Source organism: Cantharellus anzutake, assembly GCF_015039405.1.
Source record: "Cantharellus anzutake strain C23 chromosome Unknown EI90scaffold_46, whole genome shotgun sequence".
Classification (NCBI taxonomy): domain Eukaryota; kingdom Fungi; phylum Basidiomycota; class Agaricomycetes; order Cantharellales; family Hydnaceae; genus Cantharellus; species Cantharellus anzutake.
In genome coordinates this window covers 120,986-140,600 of record NW_024066996.1, presented here as the reverse complement: position 1 = coordinate 140,600, position 19,615 = coordinate 120,986, and the positions used below count along the sequence as shown (strand labels likewise).

The 19,615-nt window shown below is 49.1% G+C and overlaps 2 protein-coding genes across 2 annotated transcripts; both read left to right on the top strand.

Moving 5' to 3' along the window:
- Positions 1 to 2,362: 2,362 nt before the first annotated feature.
- Positions 2,363 to 5,135, top strand: EI90DRAFT_3018632 (uncharacterized protein; the record flags this gene model as incomplete). The annotated part of the gene is given in 4 exon segments (XM_039057244.1): positions 2,363 to 3,172; positions 3,236 to 3,402; positions 3,422 to 4,079; positions 4,107 to 5,135. 4 exon segments carry the CDS (start codon positions 2,363 to 2,365, stop codon positions 5,133 to 5,135), a joined length of 2,664 nt encoding a protein of 887 aa, XP_038912818.1.
- Positions 5,136 to 18,547: 13,412 nt separating this feature from the next.
- EI90DRAFT_3127887 (uncharacterized protein) lies at positions 18,548 to 19,363 on the top strand (the record flags this gene model as incomplete). The annotated part of the gene is made up of 1 exon (XM_039064047.1): positions 18,548 to 19,363. One exon carries the CDS (start codon positions 18,548 to 18,550, stop codon positions 19,361 to 19,363), a length of 816 nt encoding a protein of 271 aa, XP_038912817.1.
- Positions 19,364 to 19,615: the final 252 nt, after the last annotated feature.

Here is a 19,615-nt window from a genome sequence, read left to right as displayed (position 1 = left end):
AGATGGTGTTTCACCCTACAAACTGTGGATGGGAAATAAGCCATCTGTCTCCACCATACACACCTTTGGCTGCAAAGCCACTCTTGCTGTCCCTGAGAACCAATGGGACAAGCTTGCAAGCCACTCTATAATGGGAGTCCACCTCGGACTTGCCATCGGTAAAAAGGTGTTCATCATCTATGACCCGACTACTGTCAGGGGACGACTCCCGGGTCCCCATGACCCTCCCCTATGGTCCACAGTCTCTGGTCTGGCCAGCCCTATCCAGGGCACAATCCTACTGTGGGTAAGGAGATGAGAAGGAGGCTAACTTCTCATCTTCCCACAGTGGCCACAATATCAGCAAAACTTCCGGGGATACCCGGAAGTCACATGAAGGGGTAGGAACTGGGCCTGGAGCATGTGGCGCATGGAGCGTGCGCGCATGCAGGAAGCATGGCAGGTGGAAGTGGGTCCGGACGCGGGTCCGGGTCCGGGCTAGTCAGGGTGTGTGCCCTGACAACTACCCATAGAATCCATGAATCCCGAGATGTCCACTTCTTTGAAGGGTCTACCGAGTCAGAGCATGTCACTATTGAAGTGCCCGAAGTTGTGTCGGGATCACACGTTGTTCAAAGGGATGAAGAAGTTGAGGGCCAGAGAGCTGAGTGTCAGGGCACAAGCCCTGGGCCCCCATTACATGTAGTCCTGTTGTAGATTAGTGTCACGTGACACGTGATGGGTTGGAACCTATCGCTTATCACCCCATAATACCCACACCTTTGTGACACTTACGGCCTGGTGACCTGAGCGAGCCCCACAGACCTCACACTTTTTTAAGTGCATGAGGTGTGATTAAAACTAATCTACACATCCTTTTTACATCTGTTCTGGGGACAGTGCCTGACATGGCACTGTCATACCCCCAAACGGGGAAGCTCGCATCTGCAGCGAGAACAAAGGGTGTGTCATATCCATGCAATCCCGACCTCCGCTCCAGGCTCCTGGAACTCCGAACTCTGACCTTCAGTCCGACTCCGGAACATTCTGGGTCCGACTCCAACCACAACACCTTCCAGACAAGTACGCAAAACCTATGCTCCCGACTCCGGACCTCTGCTCCAGAACCTCTGGTCTTAGCTCCGACCTCGGACTTTGACCCCACCTCCGCTTATACCCATTGTATTGGTTAGCTCATTCCATTTAATTACGTTTGCCAATATTCCGGAGTTTAACTTCTGAGCTCGGACTTTCCGGACTTACCTCAGACCTTGCAACTATTGCATTGTCCCATTCAGTTCCGCTATTCTCCCTCATTCCTATTTGGGCTACTGCTTCCTTTCTATTCAGTCAGCTAGCCATCCCCCACTCCCAACCTCCTTCCTTCCTCCTTGGGCCTTGGCCCTTCATTCCTCCTTTGAGAAACACCATTGAGTCAAACCCTTGACCCTCGGTGTTGTTCCTCTTTCCATCTCCCTTTGTCTCCTTTCGTCCTACCCTCGCTCCTTTTGATTCTGGACCCCTCCTTATATACAATGTACATAGTAACTTGTAACCTCAGTCCGAAATCGACATGAATTCCCCCCAAGAGACTTTCCCTCTGCTAGATCCGAAATTAGGGACCCCTAGGACAACCAGCAATGGCACAGCGCTCCACCTGAGTCGCTGAGGCCGAGGTCCTTCCACGCTAAGTCTCCGATTCCACTCCAGAGTCGTCCGAATCCGCCCAGTTCTAACAGGGTGGCTTTGTTAAAAAGCCGCAATCTCCCAATTTGGGAGATAACCTAAACACTGCATCATCGGATGATGACGAAGACCTGCCACATATTGGTAGGACCTCAGGGACAAACCCTGAGGATCCCAAAAACTTACATGGGGTAAATGCAGGGAACAATACCCTTAGAACCCCATGTGCCAACATGATCTCTCCTAGAAAGAGCGAGTTCTCACCACTGGGTGAGGAGGCAAACATGCACACATGTAAGCACGCGGCTGCCACACTAACAGCCTTAAGGGCTGGGTCAGACACGCCAAAAGAAGTCCCTGAGCCCCACTATCCTCAGGGAACCTCTCACTTGGTGCAAGACACTGACAAAAACAGCAGTAACTCCTGCTGGCACAGGGGGCCGTTTGTGGCCCCAAGCAATGTGGAAAAATTGTCCACATCGTCTCAAGTCACCTGCATGACATCCAGCTTGCAAGATTGCAGCAAGCCGGTTCACTCCCAAGTCTATTTGACTGGGAGTTACACAAAACCATCAAACGATCACTCCCACTGGCACAGGAGCCGTTTTTGATCCCAAAAAATGTGGAAAAATCTTTCACATGTCCAGCATCGTCTTGCATTAAACGCAAGACGTCCATATTGCAATATAGCAGCAATATGGTTCACTCCCCAGTCTATGCGACTGGGAGTTGTCATAAACAACCAAATGACCATTCCTGCTGGCGCAGGGAGCCATTTGGAGTTCCAAAAAATGTGGAAAAATCGTCCACATCTACGGAATGGTCTCGCGTCAGCCGCGAGACGTCCAGCTTGCGATATAGCAGCAAGCCGGTTCACTCCCCAGTCTATGCGACTGGTAGTTGTGCAAATCGATCAAACGACAACTCCTGCCAGCACAGGGAGCCATCTGTGGTCGCAAAAAATGTGGAAAAAACTTCCACATTGTCTACATCGTCTCACATTAACTGTGAGACGTCCAGCCCGCAAAATCGCAGCATGCTGGTTCACTCCCCAGTCTATGTGACTGGGAATTGTGCAAAACAATCGAACAACAACTCCTGCTTGCACAGGGAGCCGTCTTTGATTGCAAAAAATGTGGAAAAAACCTCCACATCGTCGTTACCGTCTTGCAGCTATAGTGAGACATCCAGCTCGCCGCCTAGGCGTGAGCCGGTTCAAACCCCAGTCTATAAGACTGGGAATCATCAAAAACCCTCATGGGACGACCCCCGCTTGTGCAGGGAGCCAGCCCTGAGGGGAGGAAATGTGGAAAAAACTTCCACACCACCGACACCATCTCACAACCACTGTGAAACACTCAGCGCTCTGTCTGAGAACGAGTGTACACACTCCAACATGGATATAAAAGCCATGTCATCCAGATCGACACAGACTCACAGGTTGAGCTCACTTCCAGACTGTCCTCAGATGGCCTCGGACCCAGCGTGGACACAGCAAAGGGACCAGGTGCAGGAGGATGAGGAAGCTCCCTGAAGTCGATTGTCCGAGAAACTTCTGGACTTTTTCCAGGTCCCATCCGAATGGAGGACAGGAAGTGATGAAGAACTCCTTCTCAGGCTAAAGGCCCGAGAAATAATAGGAGAAAAGGTCAAGGGCAGATGCTCAGAGAGCACAGAGGCTCCGGGGAAGCCACTGCTGCCAAGGCCGAACCCAAAACTTTTGCCAAAAAAAGCGAAGTCACCAACTTTGGATGAGGTCACCAACTTCGGATGAGGTCACCGAAGTCTGTAGGAGTGCAACATGGCAGAAGAAGGAGCCTAGTAAGGAGAACCCACAAATGAGTGGGCAACCATCAACACCAGGCCCCATCTTAGGCGATAAATGGCCCTCCTCGGTCACTTCACCCAGGCAAAGGATAAGTGGAAGTAACCTTCTGCAAAACCCCTCCAGTAATGCTGGAGAGAACCAAACAAACCCTTGTGAAAACTTCACAAGGAAAACTTCCAGCAAAACATTGCTGGAGGACAACTGGCACCTCGAAAGATGGTACCACAAGGCCACATGGATGGCCAAACTTCTAACTTTCACCCCGCACATAGACAGGGTGAAGTGGGACTGGTTAAATAACGGTCCTACTCGACTCCCTGACATGAAGTGGTCAGGCGAAAATGATACAGAAATTTTCTGGCAGTGGTACACCACACTGCTAGGATTCCTCACATCACGAGGATATAGAGGCGCACACTACGATGAAATCCATCTGGATTGTCTCATTGGTGGATTGGCAGAGCCTGCACTCTCACACGGACTAAAACTCCATGAAGAAGCCCTCCTTAGAGATAAAGGGGGGAAATTTCTTGAAGTTCTCGATACTCTAATGAGGACATATATCAAGGAGCCCACCACATTGAAGGTGACAGAAAAATACTGAAATGTAAAGTACAATGCAGGAAAAGGACCCAGACAGTCCTACCCAAAACCATCACTTAATGCTAGGTTTCTGGACAACATCCTCCCTGAATGCAAGGAGGAAATAATCAAAATGGGATTCTCCTCTTTTGAGGAGATGTTCAGAACAACATCTCGCATGGACGAGATGAAAAACAGGCTGAGGATAGCTCCAGCCTACAGGCCAGAACGCTATGCCAGACCTGAAACCACTGCGACCACAAATCGCGAAAAGCCCAACCAGATGGGAAGGGAGAAACACGCAGAGGCAAGAGCCAATGTGCAAGACCCTAAACCCAAATGGAAAGGTGAATCCTCCCTGAAGCAGTCAGGGAACACTGACCAAAGGCCGGTACAAGTATGCAATAATTGCGGAATACCAGAGCAGACAAAGAGCCGCCCTGAGCACCAGTTAGTAGGAGACAGAAACCCAAGGCACAGGATCGCCAGGGAAGTCGACTACAAAACAGAAGGTGAAGTTGGAGACGACTCTGACGAAGAAGAACTGGAGAATATCTCTGGTGATTTCAAAGTGGAGGACACCTCCAATGACTTCGAACCAGAGGACCCAAACAAGGGACCTCACTACTCACCCAGAAGAAAGGGTGAGGACATCAGTGTTGGGACCATAATAATGGCCCCAAGATCCAACATCATTGAAAACAATGACAAAAAAAATACACTAAAACTGGCGATAAAGACCAAAAAAAGAACTACCAACTCTTTGGTGACAACACCAAAGAGGGATCCCCCTGAGGAAAGTCCCTCAGAAGACAACACCCCTGAGAAAAAAACCTCGGAGGGAGACCCACTGAAGGAGGACCCTTTGGAAGAAACCACCCCGGAGTCTCCAGAAGAAGACGAGCTCTGGGTGGAGTTTATACTCGGCTGGCTAGTGGCCACAATCCACCCCCTCCCCAGTAGAAATACTGGGCTGCATCATGCACACATGGCCAACAAGGCCAATCAGCCCTCCTCGTACCTGAAGGAGGACCAAGAATTGGCAGATAAGATCAAGTAGAGATCCTAACTCCCACTTGTGCAGACAACCCAGTCCGCGCAATCTTGCTGCCAACTATTGGCAGCCTTCCTCTCATACCGAGAGGTTTTTGAAGGTCTACCTGACCATCGACCTATAGTAATATGCTATAGTTTAACTCCTCAGACTGAGGAGACTGTCAGGGCCCGGCCTCGGACTCGGAGGCTCCCTGACCTCAACCCCCATCTAACCTGTCCTCACACTATGCGGGGCATGAGATGTATAGTAAAGGAAATAGAATATATACACTTGCCTATGCGGGGCATGAGATGAGAAGAAGGGTAAAGGTCTCATCTCCCCGCATGGTTGCTATATAAAGGAATGGGTCACATGCCCACAACTATACAGCTCCTAGAGTTGTGTAGTGTGACCCGGAGGGAACATCCAGGTGGCAGTGCCCAGTAAGCGTGGGAACATTCTGGGCGAGTTGCTTGCCCAGAACTGTGGCTGTGACCCGTGGGAACATTCTGGGCGAGCTGCTCGCTCAGAAAGTTCCCATGCTATCCCGTGCGCGCGTGTACACAACACACAAAGGCAACAGTCAAAGAATAAAAGGGGGTAAAGTAGGTGGGGAGTCCGGGGCACCCTAAGGCAGGGTGCTGAACCCTGACAGAGACTCCATTGTGTCTGGAAGTGCTCCAGGCCCTCTTTTTTTGCCTTGTTTTTTTTTTTCTTTCTTCTCTGGCTCTTTCCTTGGGAAGGCCTTAAACACAGTGAATGAGAAAGTTACCGATGTTTTGGTAGAAACACCAAAGAAAGAAACAACCCAGTCCTAGCTCAGAAGAACTGGAACTCCCAGATAAATATCATCTGGAAGGCAATTGCTCGAGGAACCAAACTCCTTGAACTCGCAAACAGGGATAAAGCTGAATAACTTGGCCCAACCAATGTGATACTCATTTTAAATCCATTTTAATTGTAAATTTGCTCTGTTTTGAGCAATACAACTGTTGTACTAATTTCCAAAGTCCCAATGCCCCTACAGCATTGGTTTCTCAGACTTGGGTTCTCTATTCCATCTTCTTCATGTCGCAAGTGTGTGACATTGAATTGCATCGCAGAGCGTGACATTTAGATGTGTCACAGTGCGTGACAGAAATTCCTGTCATGCCTTGTTACATGCTCCCGACCGAGTAACTTCGGGTAAAGCCGAGCAACTCAGCTTAAGTCACCTGACATTCAACATGGTGTCGAATCGAAAGGGCAACTGTGTGGTCTCAGGGTTAACCCCACTTATCAATGGTGGGGAAAAACTTGGATAAACATCCGAGGGATAACAATAGGGGAGAAAACATCCCTAATACAATTCCTTGATAGGGGAATTCAGTTTGCTTCCGGTGCCAGCCTGAGACCTCCGGCTGACCACAAACGCAAACAGATCAAACTGGCATTAGAAGACCAGTTGTAAGGAGTCATCATAGGCATCATGCCTATGAACCTGAGATACTCTCGAGACCAAATAACCTAGAGGAAGCTCTAGGGGGGAGCAACAACCTAGAGGAAACTCTAGGGGGGAGTACCCAAACCCGGGAAGTAACCACATCCCAACAGACTTGGGATATGATTCCATCCAAGGAATTGTCCACAGGCAGAAACAACAACGTCCACCTGACCCCATTAAAACAACCATGAATGCATGAGAACTAGCATTCATGTTTCTTTGTGAAGTCGTATGACTTCACAGATCACCACACTTGATCGCATCAGATCGAGATTCAAAATTCACGTCAAAATTTGGCATGAACTACACTGAATACTCGGTGTGCAGTTGAAATTCACAACTGCATTCCATCCGCAAGGCAACAGCCAAATGGAAAAAGAATGATACAAAAAGTAGTGCAGATACTACACGCGATGGTCAGACCAGATCAATGCGACTGGGCAGTGAAGCTGTCAATGGCAGAATTCGCAATCAATGCGAGCTCAAAGACATTGACAGGATTTGCCCCGTTCGAATTAATCTATGGCCACATTGTGAGGTCTTTGGGTAGCTCAGCACACAAGGCCGTAAGTGATACAAGTTTGTGTATTTTACGGTGGTGTGTAAGCAGTTACCCGGAGGTTCCCGCTTGCCCACGTGACTATATGTATCTAATTTACATGTGGCTCGGGGTTCGGGGCTATTGCCCTGACACACATGCCAAAGATGTGCCTAACAGCACCACCCTCGGACTACCCAGGAGTGAATGACTTTGCCCAAAAGGCGAAGGAAAACCTCATGGCAGCACACAACACGATAATACACAATCGTGCTGCTCAAACAATCCAGGCAAATAAGAAAAGATGCCCGGACCTGCCTTTGAGAAAAGGCAAGCTTGCATACTTATCCACGGATAAGTTGAAGATGTCAAACTACATCCTCAAGTTGCCACCACAACTTGAACAACATGGAGTCCACCCAAGATTCCACATATCTTGGCTCACACCCCACAAGCCGAATGACCAAGAAATCTTCCCAAATAGGGAAGTAAACATATTTTACGATTTCGGGGAAGACCCCGATTGCAAAGCAGTAGTTCGCAAAATCTTAAACCACACATGGGTTCATGACGAACTCTGGTTTAAGGCTAAATGGAAGCTAGGGGACACCACATGGGAACCCCTAGGAAATCATAACGACCTTGTCCACCTGGATGAGTACCTCACATTACAAAATGTGAGGGAACCGGAAAATCTCCCAACCTAAGAAGATAGGGAACTCTCGGCATCACTATGCCCCCAAAAACGGAGGCGGAAAAAGTGAAGCTGAAGGGTGATCACCCACAGCCAAGAGCATGGGAAGATTCTGGGTGAGCAACTCGCCCAGACAGCCACACATGGGCTAGACATCACATGGGCTAGGCGAGTAACTCGCCTAGACCATGTGAACCCCAGGCTCACATGTAAAACCATATGCAGTACAAACTGCACTGATGGCACAACAAGCGCCATTCCAGGGGCAGCAATTGCTGCTGCAGCCCCAGGCATACTCCCCAGGGATTTTCCCTGGCCAAATCACTCCCTGGATCGGCCAATTTGGCCCAGATCCGACAACCCAGCCAAATATAGGCTGGGAATCAGCTATTGCATCAGTGGTAGCTGCCCAGACAGGTCAACTTCGTCAGGAGTTGAAAGAGATAAAGTCCCTTGTAGGAGGGAGATGAGGGAGCAACAGCGGCTCCTTGTCCAGGCCGTCCAAACGGGCACGGTCTGACAACTCAAGGGTGTCAGATGATGCCTGCGATAATTGCGCCCATTGGAGGCATGAATACAATAGAGCATGCAGAGATGCTTCGGCATCTTTGCCTCTCTGAAAGACACAGAGAGAGAAGTTGACCTCCAGAAGAGGGAGATCGAGTTGTTAAAACGTGAGCTTGAAGAGGCACATGCACTGGCAGACCTCGCTGCCAAACCCATTACGATGGGGGCCTCCCAGGTCAGGGGGAGGGGATATGGTTCCGGGCCTCATGAGGCACGGCCCCATATGGGGACTAGCGCACCAAGGGGTGGGGCACCGACTATCCCGCCACCCCATGGGCAGGCGACCCTGTCCAGGTTGCATAAGGGCCTGCCCTCAGGAGGGCAAACCCATGTCGAGGGGAGATGGGAAGACGGTAGGCAGCCAATGACAGACCCCCAAAAGGGGACCACTACCAGAGGCAGCAGGCCGCCAAGTACCATGACACCCTATGGGCAGGCTACCCTACAGGGAAGTGTCCACATGCTTTTTGAGATGGCCAAAGCCAACAAATTCTCGGCCCAACCCAAGCTGAGAGCAAGCTATCACCCCCGGTGATAGTGGACAACACAAGCCAACTCTGAAAGGAGTTGGATGAGACAGAATCCCTCATGAAAGGGAAACGAGAGAGCGAGACAAGCACCTCACTCAGGCCATCCAAATAGAGACGACCTGATTACTCAGAGGTGCCGAGAAATGCCTATGAGAACCGTGCCACCCAGAGGCAGGAGTACAAGACTCACATAGAAGTGTGAAGGACTATGTCAGGGCACACACCCTGACTAGCCCGGACCCGGACCCGCGTCCGGACCCGCTTCCACCCGCTGCGCTTCCTGCATGCACACACGCTCCGCGTGCCGCATGCTCCGGACCCGGTTTCTACCCCTTCATGTGACTTCCGGGTATCCCTGGAAGTTTGCTTGATATTGTGGCCACTGTGGGAAGATGAGAAGTTAGCTTCCTTCTCATCTCCTTACCCACAGTAGATTGTGCCCTGGATAGGGCTGGCCAGACCTGAGGCTGTGGGCAATAGGGGAGGGTCATGGGGACCCAGGAGTCATCCCCTGACAGACTACCTCTCTCCAAAATGAAGAGAAACCGATTTCCAGAAATCTAGGAACTTGAATGTGAGCCTGAGCTCACTTGCGCACAGGCAGAATCCCACTGCCAAGTCCACCATGATGGGGCCTCCCAGGTTAGGGGGAGGAGATGTGATATTGGGTCTCAGAAAGTGTAACCCAGACAGGGACTAACACGACTGGGATGGGATACCACAATTCTCGCTACCCTGTGGGTAGGTGACCCTGTCTGGACTGCAGAGTGGTGCTCCAACAAGAGCACAGACCCAGGTTGAGGGGAGGAAGGAAGGCAGTAGGCAGCCAATAGCAAACCCCAGGCTGGGACCACTGCTAGAGGCGGTGGGCTGTCAAGTACTTTGACACCCTATGGGCAAGTAACCTTGGTGGGAGGCATCCAATGCAACAGGGAACCGTTCAACCGAGATAAGATAGATCTCGGTCCAAAAATCCTCACGAACACTGGGGAACACAGCATGGGAGCTGTGGCAAGAGGCAACAGCCTCCAAACAGCACCGGAACAAAGTTCCGGGGACTCATGCTGGCCATGAAGTCGAACAATCATTTGCTCCCAAACCAGGAGCAACTAGTACTCTGTCAAGTTCTGCACTTGGCAAGGTGGCTCTAACTACGGAAAACCATTCAGCTAAACAGCCAGATGAACAAACGAAAATCCAGAGCACAAATTTCTCTGGTAAAGTGGAAACCACTCCACTCTTGCGAAAATGCAAGAACTCGCACACAAAACAGTATGTGAAGCACTGTAAACAATATTTTACAGACCTAAATTATCAATTTGAGGAGGAAACACAGGCCGAAGATGCAAAACATCTTTGGAGAATTTCCCATTGGGAAACCCGATATTTTAAGGACTTCATATATACTTATCCCTATGTATAACACTGCCCACTTTAAAGACGTTCACTCCTTTTCCTTTTTTTCTTTTTATAACTTGATGTACAATGTTGCCCACTTTAAAGTGGCAAACACATTCCTTATTCATTATTCCTTTTAAGCTTAAACTTTCCTTTTCTTTTTGTCTTGTATGCATCACAACTGCAATGCAAGGGGGGGAGAGTGTCAGGGCACAAGCCCTGGGCCCCCATTACATGTAGTCCCATTGTAGATTAGTGTCACATGACAGGCGACAGGTTGGAACCTATCACTTATCACCCCATAATACCCACACCTTTGTGACACTTACGGCCTGGTGACCTGAGCGAGCCCCACAGACCTCACACTGAGGGTCAGAGGGTGGAAGGAGGTGCAACAAGCATCATGGAGGGTGGAAATAAGGAATCCGGAGAGATGAATGGTAGAGTTGAAGATGGGTTGAATGATGACATGCAAGAAGAAGTAGTGCTGGAAATGCCGAGACAATCAGGACGAGTATGCCAACCCCGAGTACGAGATGATGATGACTGATACTTTGTTAGTTCCTATGATCGAGGAGGTCAGCCTGACAAACCAAACAATGCCCAATGAGAGGGCGAAGTACACACCTATGTAGCCCATACAGAAGTTCCACGCACCTATCATGAAGCCCTAGATCGACCCGACACGGACTCCTGGCTCAAAGCTTGCCAGGATGAACTTCTTTCTCTAAAGGAAACCCGGACATACAGTCCGGTTAGTACAGATGAGGTAGGCTCCGGTAATGTGGTCGGATGCAGATGGGTATTTGCCTTGAAGCGAGGGGCAGATGGTGCAATAGAGCACTACAAGGCAAGGATTGTCGCTAAAGGTTTCACTCAGATTTACCAGGTCAACTATGACGAGACATTTGCACCTGTAGTCAAATGGGCTTCCATCTGGATACTCCTTGCAATGATCGGTGTGCATCTTGACTTAGAAATCGACCAGATGGATGTCAAGATGGCATTTTTAAATGGTGACTTGGAACATACCATATTCATGGATCCACCCCCAGGCAGTACCGACTATGGGAACGAAGATGTGGTGTGGAAACTCCAAAGGAGCCTGTATGGTCTGAAGCAGGCATCATGGGCATGGTATCAGAAAGCGAAGGACGACTCGGGTTTACCCGATGTGATGCTGATCACGCTGTCTTCATTCACAGGGGCCAGAACAAACAGTTCTGCATCATTGCTCTCTATGTCAACGACCTTATGTGTCAGAGACCAGATTCGAGACGAAGGAATGTCTCCGTAGCGGAGGGCTTCGGCCTCAGCGACTTCTGCCAAGAGCGCTGTGCCTAGTGACACGTCCATGCCCTAACTTACTGACTGGCAATTAGAACCTAGGGGGGTAACTCTAGTTGATTTTATTACTGGAGTGTAACCTATGTACAAGCGGGATATATATATGGTTACAGCGAAGACGGGTCCGCAATTGGCGGAGCTGAACGGAGCGGAGCTAACAGGGTTAAACATTAGCCGACTGAATATTACCGATGAGTCGGGTCGCAGGGTTAGCGGAAAGGCAGGCGATAACCCAGAAATGGAAAGGAGGGATAAGCCCGAAGGTGGGCTCTGCAGGGCAGGCGATTGTATTGCCCAGCGGAGGCGGGGGTGCGCTAGCGGACGTCAGAGCTGTCCAGAAGTCTTCGGGGCTCCGTACTTAGGGAGGCGTAGGTAATAAGTTGAAATGAGGGGGTGGTGACCATCGAGGGGTGCCGAGAGGGTTGCGGAATACAGGGGCTCCGAGGTTAGTGAAGGAGGAGTGGAGTTAGACCGGAGGGAACGGAGGGACCGGAAGTCAATGGCCGGGGATGGATATGACATTATGATCCTCAGCAACGACGTCGACTTGTTGAATCTCAAGAAAGACCAGCTCAAGAAGACATTTAAGATGAAAGACCTCGGCGCAATCCATTGGTTTCTGGGTCTTGAAATCACATGTGACCGATCCCGCCAATTGATCTATGTCTCTCAGTCTCAATATGTCAACAACATCGTCAATCGATTCGGTTTCTCTAATGCTCGACCCATCTCTACTCCTATCACTGCCGGTCTCAAATTGTCATGACTCGACACCTCTGAAGTGAATGTCCACGACTATCAATCCCGCATTGGTAGTATCATGTACGCAATGCTGGGAACTCGCCCCGATATCGCATATGCCATAGGCGCTCTAAGCCAATACTTGGCCAATCCTGGAAAAGACCACCTCAATGCGGTAAACCGGGTTCTCAAATACCTCAACTGTACTAAGGACTACAAACTCATGTACAACAGAAAAGCACACAAAGGTGACTTCACAGCCTACTCTGACTCTGACTGGGCAGGCGATGCTCGCAACAATAGGTCCATTTCCGGCTATGTCTTTATCATGGCTGGCAGTGCTGTGTCATGGAGCTCAAAGAAACAGCCATCCACCACATTGTCGAGCACTGAGGGAGAATACATGGCATTGACCCATGCAGCAAAGGAGGCGATTTGGATGCAACAGTTCACTGGTGATGTCCTTCGTCCTCCATCTGTTCCTACCACCATACTTGGCAATAACCAAGGCGCATTAGCGCTCGCCATGAACCCCGCTTTTCATGCTCATACTAAACATATCCACATCTGACAGCATTTCATTTGAGATTGCGTTTACGATGAAGATATTATACTCGAATACATTCCAACCGCAGACCAAGTGGCCAATATCCTCACAAAAGGACTCACATTCAAGAAACATGACAAATTTACGAGGGGAATGGGAATTGTCGATGGGAACCATCGTTGAGAGGGCATGTTAGAATATCAACAATCGGTTCCGACAACGGAGTGGCGAGGACGGTGTTGATTGTTGGTGGCAGAAGTGAAGTTTGGGGGCCTGTCTTTTATACCCCATTTTTCTTTTTTATGCGACGGGCTCGCCACTGGTGTAGTTCGTGTATAAGAAGGGAGTTTTTTGGATTCCCTCTCCCTCAGATCTCTAACACAAGTCTGAGGTGAGATAGATTTTATTATTCTTTACAAAACTGTCTAACTGTTGGTGCAGTGTAAGGGGTTGGTGTAGGTTCCAACCCCAGTTCTCCTCAATCCTCAGGTTGTCAATAAAGTTGAGCTGTATGGAGCTTTAATTATCAATGATGGGGAGGAAAAGGAGTTCTGTTCCTTTTCCCAAATTCCCACATTATTGTATATACATTGTTTATACATGTTTATTATGAGACACATATAGAATGAAGATAGGAATTAAGGGTGGGGTTACCACTCCTTACATGCAGACACTTACGTGCCATAGGTACATACAAATTATAGATCTCTAACATGAGTCTGAGACACTTATGCACCATAGCCTTATATTTAAAACATAGAGTGGGCGCGTGAGTGCGTGGAGTCAGGAACATCAGCAAACCTGGATGCGGAGGCCTGAGAGCTCATAGAGCTCTCAGAGCTCTCAGAGCTCTCAGAGCTTCAGTACTTTGAAATTGCAGGTCCCCTTCTCTGAGAGCTCCGAAAAGTAGTCAAAGCTCTGAGAGCTCATAGAGCTATATTTGCACACAGGGGACTATTATCTATATGAGCTCCCTGAGTGTTTAATTTACCCGATATTAAAATTTAAATTTAAAAGCATTGACTATGGCATCATGTGACTAGCCATAGCCAAGTCACTACCATACAAGGGACTGAACAAACTCAGCTTCACTTTCAGCACCAATGTGGCACCAGACACCAAGGGTATGTAGCCCAATCAATATATAAGCCAAATTTAGGGATATAAATGCAGTTAATCTGAAATTACTTAGGGAAAATGCGGGAAAATGAGTGGGAAAATGAGTGGGGGGGGGAATGGGGGGGAATTGGGGGGGGATGAGGGAGAAAATGAGGGGAAAATTAAAGGGGGAAATGGGGGGAAAATGAGGGGGGAAATGAGGGGAAAATGGAGGGGGGGAATGGGGTGACATTTGGAGGGGGAAATGAGGAGGGAATTGGGGGGAATGAGGGAGGAAATGAGGGAGGAAATGGGGGGAAATTGAGGGGGGAAGTGGGGGGGGAATGGAGGGGGGGAATGGGGTGAAATTTGGAGGGGGGAATGAGGGGGAATGAGGGGGAAATCGAAGGGGGGGATGGGGGGAAATTGAGGGGGGGATGAAGGGGAAAATGGGAGGAAAATGAGGGGGAACTGGGGGGTTTCTAAAAACTTGAAAAAAGTCAGGGAAAATTAAGGAAAATTCAGAAAATGGGGGACTTTCTAAAAAAGGAGAATGTCCAAAAAATCAGGGGAAAAATCCGAAATTTTGGGATAAGTTAGGGAGAGATATTTCAGGAAATTAGGAATAATTGGAAAAAAAAATTTAATTCACTTTTTTGATAATTCAATGTGCATTGGAAAGTGCCAAAGTGGGGCAATGTAGCAATGTATGTTTCAGTGTTAGAAAAGTCTCCCACCATGTTTTGGTGAGTGTCAGGGCACAGCCCCTCACTATTCCACAATCCCGCATGCATGCAGACCCATGGGAAAGTTCTGGGCAAGTTACTCACCCAGAAACCATCACAGCCACAACTGTGGGAACTTTCTGGGTGAGCAGCTCGTTCCCACGGGGGGGGGGTGCCATTTATGGAAAGTCAACAAAGAGCTGAAAACTGTATAGTTCCTGGCTCCCATTTGTAGAGGAGGTTGAGAAGGTTTAGCCCCCTCAGTGAGTTTGAGGATCTCGGACTGGGACTAGATACCCCAGCGACTAGGAGGATCCCCCTGGGCCCGTCACAGAACAAGGGCTGGGCCCTGACAGTGAGCCAAATAACCATGGCTTTTTGACCATGGGAAATTTGGTGTCAAAGGCTTGGATGATATCTGAAGAATACATCAGCTTTTTGTTTGCTTTATTGGGTGGTATTTTCAATTTACTTCATTTGGAACACTTTGTTAAAACTGATTTATACCCTACATAACATGCATGGTTACATTGCCACACTTTGGTGCTTTCCAATTCACATAGAATCATCAAAATTGGTTGAGTTTTGAGCAAGAAATGAGATGAAAGATAAAGTGCAAATTTTTGAATTTCAGAGTTTTCCTCATATTTTGTAAATAGCAATAAACAAATAAGGTGCTGATTTTAGTAAACACAAAAGGTATATGAGCTCTATGAGCCCACTGAGTTCATAGAGTTCATAGAGCTCATAGAGCTTTCAGAGCAATGACAATGGCCATTTTACACACATATATGTCCATATTATCTTTGCACTACTGGTGCCAAAATAACTAAGCAGATTTCATGGAGATATGAAGACCATCCATGATTTAAAAACAAAAAGCTCTATGAGCTCTATGAGCTCACCGAGCTCATAGAGCTCATAGAGTGTTTCAAGTAATGATGCTGGCCATTTAATATGCATTTCCAAAAATGTATATACATATTATCTTTGCACTTCTGCATCCTTAGGAGAATAAAATCATTCAAACATTTAATTTTCTCCACCCAATGTGTAGAGGGTGCACAGCAAAAAGACTCAATTTGCTCACAGAGCTCTGAGAGCTCTGGGAGCTCCAAGAGCTCCCTACCAAGTTTGCTGATGAAGCAACTCCACAGAGTTCTGCCTGGCAGTCTGATTCCACTCTCTGGAACATAAAGTTGCATGCATATGCATGCATATCAACCTGATCAGGGCTCAGACACCACTGAATGTACCTCTGGATGAGGTCAACATCAGCCCCAGCACCAGGGGTGTGTCAGGGACAGCTCCGAAAGCGGTGAAGTCCCAGCATGAGGGACTTGATGGGACAGATGTCGGCTGTGCATAGCAGCGATCACGTCATGGGGGAGCATCCCTGACCACTTAGTCTGAAGTGGGAAGTTGAGAAGAAGGCGGCTTCTTCTGTTCCCACCCCAGGTGCTATTATATACATGCGGTCAGGGTCATGTGGGGGGAGCCATGTCATCTCTGCACACAGCCGGACCTCTCTGGGTGTCTCCACAGAAGATCCCAAAGGTGTGCCGCTCTGTAGGTGGGAATGCACACGACGGGTGCAGCGATTGGGGGAGCGGCATTAGGTGTGTAATGATACATAGAGAAAAGGGAAGTCGACCATGGAATAGAAATAGAGACAAGCGACTGCAAAGTCGTTAAACTAGGGAAGATAGTGCAAGATAGACGGGAAAAACACCAAACCCGTACTGAAAATAAGAAACAGGGAGAGAAGCTACGGAACTAGGAAGAGGGGCAACCTCAGGTAACATGGAAGCTACCAGCCGAAAATCACGGCCCCCCTGCCTCTAGGCAGGCCCATAACAAGGGACTCAGACAGTTTCTGAGCGGGATGAGGCCCAGGATAACCTTCCAGTAGCCGGCTAGACACCAGCCCCCCTGCTGTACAATAAACAACAACAATAAAAAAAAAAAAAAACAAACAAAAACAAAAAACCGTAAAATACTTGAAACCACTACCCCAAACCACAACACTATCCCACAAAACAACAAGAACTGAACACAAGCACTAGGGTAACAAAAACAGTGCCCACCTATAACCAACCAAAAACTGTACAGTTAGCAAGCCCCTGTGACAACCACAACCAGTATTAACATGGAAAACCGTGAGAAATCCTGCCAAACAATAACCCAACCACCACATGCCCGACAAACCACACCCTAAGGCCGACTGACCACCATAACCACAAAATCCAGGAAAATAAACAGATGAAAAACAGGAGAATAATAAGAAACTCACATACACACTGAGAATGTGAACCCACTGTAGCCAGCCTGGAAATTGAACCAAAAACACCAGAGAAACTCCCTGAAAACCCCACCCACCAAACCCCCTAGCAAACAAACCAACACGAAGCCAACTAAGCACAAATTCTCAACTTGAAATAACCAAAAGACAAATTAACATAAAATACCCACCATGTGACCCACCCGCCCACCCACCCTGCATACAACCCCCCAGAACACACCGATAACTGTGCAGTTACCTGCATAACTACTGAGCTGTTCCACACAGTAAGCGCAAATGCTGTCGATGCACCTGGACGCTGACCACGAAACCGACCACCTCCCACCCTTGGCAGGCCAGAAACGAGACCGGGAGGACTCCAGTGCCTCAGACAGATCCGGCCCCCCCAGAAAAGAAATCAGAATGTCCTTCGCCCCCATCCCCAGCCCAGCGCCGGACCAGATACCTGGAGAAAACCACAACGCGCCTCTGATAACCGCCTGGCCACCCCTAGAGTACTTGTTCACAGAACCCCATCCCCCCCGGGTACCCCAGTCCAAACCAACCCAAACTACTCCATGAATACCCCTACCCTGAGAACCCAAGCATCTGAGGCAGCGGACTCTGAGTTCCCAACCACCCAAGAAAAGGAACCCAGCCCACCTCCAACTACAGTCATCCACCCCTCGCTGGGCCCGTACAGCACGCCCCAGGATGACCTAATGGAATACAATGCCTTCCACCTACCTGTCAGAGACCTGGTTCGAGATGAGGGAGAGTCTCCATGGTGGAGGGCTTTGGCCTCAGCGACTTATGCCAAGAGCGCTGTGCCTAGTGACACGTCCGTGCCCTAACTTACTGACTGGCAATCAGAACTGAAGGGGGTAACTCTAGTCGATTTTATTACTGAAGTGCAACCTATGTACCAGTTGGATATATATATGGTTACAGTGAAGACGGGTCCGCAAATGGCGGAGCCAAACAGAGCGGAGCTAATGGGGTTAAACATTAGCCGACTGAATATTACTGACGAGTCGGGTCACGGGTTTAGCGGAAAGGCAGGCGATAACCCAGAAACGGAAAGGAGGGATAGGCCCGAAGGTGGGCTCTGCAGGGCAGGCAAGTGTATTGCCCAGCGGAGGCGGGAGTGCGCTAGCGGACGTCGGAGCTGTCCGGAAGTCTTCGGGGCTCCGTACTTAGGGAGGCGTAGGTAATAAATTGAAAGGAGGGGTGGTGACCATCGAGGGGTACCGAGAGGATTGCAGAATACAGGAGCTCCGAGGTTAGTGAGGAAGGAGCGGAGGTAGACCGGAGGGATCGGAGGGAACGGAAGTCGATGGCCGGGGATGGATATGACACTACCAGAGAGCTTTGAATACAGGGTTTTGGGAATAAGCAGCGAACACTTATGCCACAATGTCCTAGAAAGAGCCAAACAAGAATGGCAGAGAGCCAGGAACTTCTCAGTAATCATTGTTCCCTTCTACATGTCCTTCTCCCTCACCCAAATCCAAAAAGCCAAAACCAACGCCGCAATCTTCCTAAAGCGAGCCTTCCCAGGCTCACAAGGCACTCTAACCATCATCCCCGCTGCCAAGGCTATGGACCAGCAAGGAGAAGAACCCCTCCCGTGGGGGATCATGATAGCCGGACTGATGTACTGCGACGCTGCCACATTGCTCCACCACCAGTTCTGGCTGTCAAAGGCCTTCTGCTTTGTGGCATACCCTGCAACGCCCTTCATCTCGACCTGGATTGGGAACTGGGCCTTTGCTGCAAACGAGAACGATAAACCTGCTGTCATAGAATGCCTTAAGAGCAACCTCGCAAATGCCCACACAAAAATAGGAAAATACCTCCGCACAAAAATCCCAGACACAGCTGAACGCCTCTTCATCATCGAGTCTGTGAAAGTCCAGCCAATAAACATAATCAAACAAAATAGCGAGGCCACTCACTGGGCATTCACAGTTGACTCCCCCCACCCTACCGATGCCAACCAACATAAACAATGGATCACCGAGGCCGAAGCCACCATGTGGTACCACACAGAAATAGCCACTGGGGAACTCCGCAACCCCCGCAACACCTGTAAATGCTGCAAAGGCAAGGACCACTCAACCTACCAATGCCCACTTACCAAACTACCATTCTGGACCGAAATCTACCCCCGAAAAAACTTCACCAGAATGAGCACCGTCAGTAACAACCCTATAGCAGAAGGAAATCAATATGCAACGCAAGAAAATATGATGTCGCACGCTGGACTGAGCCGGGAGGAAGACCCAACAGAGGCTCCATGAGATCTGCATGAGGACCCGCAAGAGGCAACGCCTACTCCAGAGGAAGAGGAGCCCACCAACCTCTACCACAAACCTAAAAAATCCCTGTACTTAACTAGTAACCCAATCAAATCTACTTACATGCCTGGTGGGCCGTAAATGCTACCCTACGGACTTAGTCAAGTCCCTAAAAACTGACAACCCTTACATGAACTCACAGCCCAACTCTAAGCTGCCACCGGTCCCACAAACCCAATCTAACCATGTGGGAAG